Source organism: Nicotiana tomentosiformis, chromosome 6 (assembly GCF_000390325.3).
Source record: "Nicotiana tomentosiformis chromosome 6, ASM39032v3, whole genome shotgun sequence".
Taxonomy (NCBI): domain Eukaryota; kingdom Viridiplantae; phylum Streptophyta; class Magnoliopsida; order Solanales; family Solanaceae; genus Nicotiana; species Nicotiana tomentosiformis.
Genome location: NC_090817.1, coordinates 32,377,324 through 32,386,074, shown reverse-complemented (window position 1 = coordinate 32,386,074; position 8,751 = coordinate 32,377,324). Strand labels below are relative to the sequence as shown.

Here is an 8,751-nt window from a genome sequence, read left to right as displayed (position 1 = left end):
CCATGTATAACTTATACATAAATAAAGAATCAATAGAACAAAAGTTGTCTCTGTCTTTTTCTTAGAAGCCTATAAAGATCAACAATCCAAGGGTACAATTATAAACTCATTATTTTTTAATTAAAAAATAAATAAATATTTTAAATGATATTGAATCAAACGACCCCACTGTACAATCTTAGTATATGCTAAGTATATACTCAGTGTATAGTCAGTATTAATATACCTTGAGTATACATTGTGCGTTACACTGTATACATAGGTACACGCTAAAAAGGTAGTCGAAAGAGGAATTTTTCGACCATTTCCCCATCTTTTCTCTCAGATAAGCTTCATTTTTAGATTTTAGGACCATGGCCAGTTTGATGGGTTCGTGCGGGACTAATTGGTTCTTACTCTCTTCTTCTTTGGATTTTTTTAAAAGTTTTTGTTGAGGTGGGTGGATGAGGTTTTGTGGTCTTTTATGAAGAATGTCAGTGGCTATAGTAGAGAAGGGTCGTCGGTTACCAGAGCTTCTCTTTATAATCAGATATTCGCTAGTGTGTGTTTGAGGCAGGTGTAAGACTCGATGGCCGACTGGCTAACTCTATTATATATCTCAAATATTTGTATACATGGATGTACATAGAATACACATTTAATATATATGGGACACATAAATAATACATGGAAGATAAACAACTCATTTTCTTTCATGTTCATATTCTATTTCGAATTTAGTTAAAATTTCAATTCAAACCACCTCAAGTCTACACCATATCGTCCCAAAATTATGTTTCAAACTCCTTTAGTATATAGGGTAAAATTGGTTTATGATAAATGGTCGAATAAGAACATGACACGTGGAACCAAAAATAGGTAAGAGACGAATCATGTTATAATCGGCACCGGGAACAACAACTGCAATTGACATCGGGTAAATCCCGAAGAGAGAGTGGTCAGTGGGAACATGTCGAATATTTGTCATCGGATAGCATTCAATGAAGAATATTCTCTAATATTAAATGGGAAACCGTTATAGAGAATATTTGCATTCATGGCTTGCCGTTACATATTCATCAATGACTCCTTTATTGTCATTTAAGTGGGGCTTGATCCTAGGATCTTGTTTCCCTAGGTATAACTATAAATAATAGGCTCAGCAGCCATTGTAACACACTAAATTCCTTGGAAAAACATATGCTATATTTCGTTTCTGCTCTCAATTAAACAACTTTATTTCCTCTTTTACATTTTTTCATTTTTGTCCTCGGAGACATTGTGCTCGGAGCCGAGCTTATTATCTTCTTCAATTTCAATTACTAAGTCTTATTTTTAATCTTATTTCTTTATTATTTTTTTGGATTAAATTAGTTCGCTTGTCTATAAAACACGTAACAAATTTAACTGTACCGTTTAATGAGTAAATAATTTGGCGCCCATCGTGGGGCTTAGACAATTGCGTAATTGCTTTGATCCTTACGTTTATTGCTAACGTGTTTGATTTTTCCTTAGCAAGAAATCAGAAATGGTAGCTAATGATGTAAACATCACGCATAATGTTGAGGAACATGAAAATTTGCCTCAACATAAAGATTCAATCAGCGACATCCGTAACAAGGGGGACGAAATACACTCCTTTCGTGAAGGGCAGTACCCCCGACATGTGCAGGAGCTAACTCACGACGACGTGGAGGAAGAACATGTCGTGGAAACGGTGAAAATCTTAAGAGAACAGCAGAAGACAATCATGGGTCACCTCTCAAAGCAAGACCGGGTAATGACGGAGTTAAAACAAGAGTTGTCAGTTGCTTCCACGGAAGGGCCCCGATTCTCCCCAGTGCTCATGCAAATCAAACGGCTCAAAGAGTCAATAATAACACCCTAAGGGGGAGGTCAGGCCCGATTATGCTGGAGGGACCGTTAGCGGATCCAGGAATGATAACGGGAATGACCCCTTCAAAACCGAGCTCATGAGGTTTACGAGGGAAATGAATGAACGAATGGATCAAAATGCAAAGGAGTTTCATGCCCGAATGGATAAGATTCCGGGCGTACCACCAGTTTTGAAAGGCCTGGATTCAAAGAAATAAATGCAATTTCCATTTAAGCCGAGCGCAACACTAGAGTTAATTTCGAAGAGGTTCAAGATGCCGTACATACCAAAATACTATGGGACTTTGTATCCGCAGGAGCACATCACAACCTACACCATGGTTGTAAAATGGAACGGTTTGGCTCAACATGAGATCAAATCAGTCTTGCTGAAGAAGTTTGGTGAAATCCTCACAAAAAGGGCCCTGGCATGGTATTCACTCTTACCCGAGCATTCAATTGACTCTTTTGAAATTCTTGTAGATTCATTCATCAAGGCCCATACCGGGGCAAGGAAGGTCCAAGCCAGGAAGGCGGGCATACTCAGGATTGCACAAGAAAAAGAGGTAATAGGGGCCCGGGACTCCATATATCCCAGGTTATTGGATAATAACTTTAACATCAACATAGTGGAGTTAGTGTCGGCGATGAGGAATATCAAAGAAGTGCGATTACCAAAGCCAATCAGATCCCATCCTAGCCAGAGGGATCCCAATTTATTGTGTAAATATCATGGGACTCACGTCCACAAAATTGGGGATTGCCGGTATCTACGAGAAGAGGTGGCGACATTGTTGAAGAATGGCCATCTCAGGGCATTTTTAAGTGATCAAGCCAAAAATAATTACGGCCGAAGCTGAGACAATATAGAGCCTTTGAAGGCAGCAGAAGACTCCCCTCGGTTGACTATCAACATGATTTTTAGAGAGAATGAAATTAATGGCCTAACCTTCTCGGCGGCCAAGAAAACAAAGATATCAGTGACTCACAACAATAGACTCCGGAAAGTCACAGAAGATGATATCACCTTCACGGAGGAAGACGTTGACGGACTTTTTCTGCCGCATAATGACGCTCTCATGATCTCTCTTAATGTTTTAGACTTCAAAATAAAGCATATTTTGGTTGACCCAGGAAGCTCATCCAACATCATTCAATGGAGAGTGCTAGAGCAAGCAAAGCTCATCGGAAGCATCATTCTGAAGACAAAGCTCTTAGCTAGATTCAATTTGACAATTGTGACAACCAGATGAGAGATCTTTCTACCACGAACGCCGAAAGGGTAACTAAGACCACCTTATTCAAAGTAGTAGATGGTGGCATGTGCTATAATGTAATCCTCGGGAGGCCGTGGATACACGAGATGAAGGTTGTGCCCTCAACATATCATCAACTGTTGAAATTCCCAACCCCGGAGGGAATCAAACAGATAGGAGGAGATCAACTGGCAGAAAGGGAGATGAACGCAGTGACAATTTCCAGCAGCAAGGGGAAGAAGCCCATAAAATAGCAATTACAGGAACCAATGCCTTTTTCCTTAATAAATGAAAATGATAAAGGCGAGGAGTCATCGGAATCACACAAGTTGCCGAGATACTTTCACGTACCAGAGGAGATAGATGCAACCAAGTCCATTGCAGAAGAAATCGAGCAAGTGGATTTATTCGAAGAATTCTTAGAAAGGAAGTTTCAGTTAGGAACAGGACTCAATCCCGAACTCAAGTCAGGATTTATTAATTTTCTTAAAAATAACGTCGATTGTTTTGCATGGCCGCACTCGTATATTATAGGTATCCCATTAGAGGTGGTTGTGCACAAGCTAAGCCTGGCTCCAAACTTCCCATCGATAAGGCAAAAGAAATGCCCAATAGCCGAGGTCAGAAACAGGTTTGTTAAAGAAAAGATAACTCGACTATTTGACATCTGTTCAATCTAGGAGGTAAAATATCCAGAATGGTTAGCTAATGTAGTTGTACTGTTAAAGAAGAATAACAAGTTTAGAATATGCGTAAATTATAAGGAATTAAATAAGGCATGCCCTAAAGACTCGTTCCCATTGCCAAACATTGATCAAATGATTAATGCTATAGCCGGGAACAAGTTAATGAGTTTTCTTGATGCTTACTCCGGGTACAATCAAATCAAAATGAATTCGGAAGATCAGAAAAAACTTCTTTCATAACGAATTTTGGCACATATTGTTACAATGTGATGCCGTTTGGGCTTAAAAACGCCGGAACCACATATCAAAGGCTCATTAATAAAGTATTTGAGAAAAAAAAGGCAAAACAATGGAAGTATATATCGATGACATGTTAGTCAAGTCTTTGAATGCAGGAGGCCATTTGAAGCATCTCCAAGAGACCTTTAACATTTTGAGGAGATACAACGTGAAGCTTAACCCAGTGCGTTCGGGGTTGGTTCTGGTAGGTTCTTGGGTTCTTGGTCTTGCAAAGAGGGATCGAGGTAAATCCCGATAAAATCAAAGTCATTGAAGATATCTCGGACCAACCAACAAGCGTAAAGCAGGTTCATCTCGCGATCCTCAAAAAAATGTCATCACTTCTTCTCGCTTTTGAAAAAGAAGAACAATTTTGAGTGGACTCCCGATGCCAGAAGACAATGAAAGATTTAAAAAGGTACCTATCCATCCCCCCGCTACTATCAATACCGGGGGAAGTCGAACAATTGCTGATACATCTAATGGTCTCAAAAGTAGCGGTAAGTGTTGTTTTGATCTGAGAAGAAGAAGGTACACAATTTTCATTTTATTACATTAGTAAAATATTATCGGTAGCGTAGACACGTTATCCGCACTTCAAAAAACTAGTCTTAGATCTCATAGTCGCCTCTCGAAAGCTTAGACCTTACTTTTAGTGCCACCCGATAGCCGTTGTGACAACCTTCCCCTTGAGGAATGTTCTTCACAAGCCTAAGTTGTCAGGATGGTTGGCTAAATGTGTAGTCAAAATCAACTAATTCGACATTGAGTACAAACCCAAGACTGCGATCAAGTCACACGTTTTGGCCAACTTTATGGCCGATTTCAGGTACGGATTAATGCCCTTGGCTGCTAAGGATGCAGTGTTGGTGTCAAAAATGACATCAAGAGTTTGGACCTTGTTTACGGAGCTTCCAATGTAAGAGGTTCGGCCTCGGGGTAGTTTTAGTCACACCCTCGGGAGAAACCTTGAGACATGCCATTAAGACTGTTCCATTAACTAATAATAAAGTCGAGTTTGAGGCTTTGGTTGTAGGACTTGAACTGGCTCGGGAACTTGGCTCCGAGGTCATCGAGATCAAATGTGATTCCCAGCTGGTAGTGAACCAATTGTATGGGATTAAACACAAAGGAAGAACGCATGCAACAATATGTGAGCAATGTTCAGGCATTGCTTGCACGATTCAGGGAATGGTCATCATACATATCCCAAGGAAGGAAAACGTAGAAGCATATGCATTCGCCAATTTGGGGTCATCTATGGAGATGAAAGGATCTGACTCTGGAACCGCCGTTCAACTTCTGCATTCGGTATTGGATGTGGATGGTTACTGCAAGGTCAATTCAAGCAACCTAGTTTGGGACTGGAGGAATGAGTTCGTCGAATATCTTCGGCATGGCAAATTGCCCGAAGACCCGAAGGCATCCCGGGCACTACGAACCAAAGTTCTTCATTACTGCCTCATGGATGGGCAATTATATAGAAGATTGTACCATGGTCCATTGGCTCGATGTCTGGGATCCTCGGAGGCAAACTACGTAATGAGAGAAGTCCATGAAAGAATTTGCGGGAACCATTCAGGTGCAGATTCGTTGGTACTAAAGCTGGTTAGGGCAGGATACTATTGGCCTCGGATGGAACAGGACGCAAAGACGTTCGTTCAGAAATGTGACAAATCTCAACGCTATGCACAGTTGGTACACCAACCAACAAAACTCTTGCATTCGTTACTGTCCCCATAGCCGTTCATGAAATGGGGGATGGATATAGTTAGTCCACTACCACCGGGTCCCGGAAAGGTAAGATTCCTTTTAATTTTAATTGACTACTTCATTAAGTGGGTTGAAGCAGGTCCTTAGCAAAAGACTAGTAAGCACGAAGTGGTCGACTTCTTATGGGACCACATAATCTACCGATTCGGAATACCAAAAGAGATTGACTGTGACAACAGACCGCAGTTCATAGGCTTAAACGTCACAAAATTTCTAGAAGATTTGAAAATCAAGAGGATTACATCTTCACCATACCATCCGAGCGCTAATGGACAGGTGGAGTCAACCAATAAGTTGATTATCCAAAACATCAAAAAGAGGTTAGAAACTGCTAAAGGTAAATGGCCTGAAGAGTTAACGGGTGTACTATGGGCATACCGGACAACAGTGAAGTCGAGCACGGGAGAAACACCTTTCTCTATCGTGTAGGGTGTGCGGAAGCTATCATACCGACGGAAGTATGGGAGCCAACTCTAAGGTTTTCCCGATCAAACAATGAAGCATTGTTAGTGAGGTTGGACTTGTTAAATGAACACAGGGACTTGGCGTATGTGAGGATGGTGGCCCAAAAGCAAAGAATGAAGAGATATTATAATCGGAGGGCCAATTTCCGCTACTTCAAAGTAGGAGACTTGGTTTTGAGAAAGGTGACTCAGAGTACACGGGAATTCAACACCGAGAAGCTGGGTCCAAAATGGGAAGGTCCTTACCGGGTCTCAACTGTTACCGGTAAAGGATCGTACGAATTGGAGGATCAAGATGGAATTAAGTTGCAAAGTAATTGGAATGTGGCCCACCTCAAAAGGTACTACTGTATAAGGATCCCACCAACACTGAAAGTATGTGCTGCACTCTTTTTTCCTTCGACTAGTTTTTGTCGCAATCGGATTTTTCTGGCAAGGTTTTTAACGAGGCACCAACGGAAAGAATACTACGAAAGGAGCATCATCGGGAAGAATAAGACCTTTAAATAACAAGGCATGGAAATCTTCACGTTAATGATAAATCACTACGGGATGGTTAAATAATCTTTGGCTCGATGGCAAACCGCTGATGGAAAGCAAAGCTTGCCATAGAACCAAAGAAACTTTAACCATTCACGAGTTGTTTCCACCAATGGAGCAAGGCTTCCAGTGTTCCAATTTTCATACTTCGTATTCGAATACTGGGGGGAATATTATAAGATACGGCAACAAGAATGCCACAAAAATCGCGAACTACGAGAACCGGGAACAATAATATCTCATCGGGACCGAGGACTACATGATCCGCCCCGTAGAAATGAGTTGTACAAGTTAGCCATGTGTATTGGAAGTTTCTTTTTTTCTTTAGCAAAAGAATGTTTATATACGTTTAATGATAGAAGGAATAAAATAAAGTCCTTTTATTTTTATCTTATTTCTTGTCCAAATGATGAGTTGATTTTATCGTTTGAAAGTAAACAAAATACTTCAAATGCTTGTACCGCAATGAACATGAGATGTCCTCTTCAAGAGCACCGTAAATATAAGAGGGCCCTCTCTTATGAAACCCTCATAGTAAAGGGTTGATTCCGGAAGAGTTTATGCCTATAATCAGAAGTTACCAGATGAAAGTATACCGAAACTTTATCTAATTCGATGCAAAAAGAATGCATTTTGCACAACATTTAAGCAAAAACCTCCTTTATTTATCAAAGTTCCAAACTCGATGAAAATTTTGGCATAATTAAAAAGTACAAAAAAAATAAAAAAAATAAAAGAAGGAAAAGTTTAAGTATTATGGCCGCCGGAGCTCGAAGGGAGAGAGGGATCTGCCTCTCCCCCGGTGGAGGAAGGCGGATCAGCTATTGGTTGTCCTTCATCTTCATCTTCATCTTCTTCAATCTCCCCCTCGGTCCCCGAGTACTCGGCACTGGTACTTAAAGAATACGTTGCAGCAACATGGAGGCGTTCTCGAGCAGACAACTCCAGTTCTTGGGCCTTGGCGATGCAATCATCTATGTTAGCAATGCCCGCTTTGGCCTCCTCCAAGGTCTTTCTCTTCATATGATATATTTCATAAGTCTTCTCAAATATGAGGAAATCCTCTTGGTTCTGGAGCTTTGCCTGAAGCTTTTCAATTTCGGCATGGAGGCCATCCCTCTCAGATCTCATGGCACCAAGGCGGGCATCGAGCTCAACATTCATGGCCGAATGAAGCCGGCTTTGGTCCATTGACCTCTCCAGCCTCTCCTCTAGTCGATCCCTCTTCTCCTCGGCGACATTGGCCTTCTCGAATTTGGAGCACAAGGTTGGCTTCAAGTTATTCACTTGTTCATCGGAGGCAGACTCGCGCTCGGCAGTAGCAAGTACAGTATCTTGGAGTTCGACCCATTTATCCTTAACCTCTTGGAGTTGTTCATGAAATTAAGTGGCTTTTTGGCTGTGGGCCATCATCTCTTGTTTGATTTGATGCAACTGGGCCTCAAGCTTGCCCGCCTCAGCAGTTTTTTCATCCAACACCTGGAGGTGCGCAACAAGTTGGTTCCTTTCGGCTAACAGTTGATCCCGCTGGGAAGCAAGTCCTTATTTATCGAGGATCAACTTCTGCAGGCCTTCGTAAAAGAGGAAGATGGCCTGTAAAAAAGGATATTAAGACTAGAATTCTTATTGCAGCAAGCAAATGGAAAAGGAGTTGTAAGTTGACAAGTACGGTATCGCTACCGCATTGTGCATGGCATTGTTCAACAAGAACTCCCCCGAAAGGGAGCACATTTGCTTCCGATTATTTTCTGAAGCCAGTGGCTTCAGATAGTTTGCAAGCTCCATCAGCTTGGATAGTAGATGACACTCCTTCGAAACTAAAAGCGTAGCACTCTTCCTCGCTCGGGGATCTGGGGAAGGGATGAATTCTCATGGTCGGGAGCCCTGGGAGGAGAAGAA

The 8,751-nt window shown here is 41.4% G+C and overlaps 1 protein-coding gene across 1 annotated transcript; it reads left to right on the top strand.

Moving 5' to 3' along the window:
- Positions 1-4,145: 4,145 nt before the first annotated feature.
- LOC138893755 (uncharacterized) lies at positions 4,146-5,818 on the top strand. The gene is made up of 2 exons (XM_070178414.1): positions 4,146-4,320; positions 5,112-5,818. Exons 1-2 carry the CDS (start codon positions 4,146-4,148, stop codon positions 5,816-5,818), a joined length of 882 nt encoding a protein of 293 aa, XP_070034515.1.
- Positions 5,819-8,751: the final 2,933 nt, after the last annotated feature.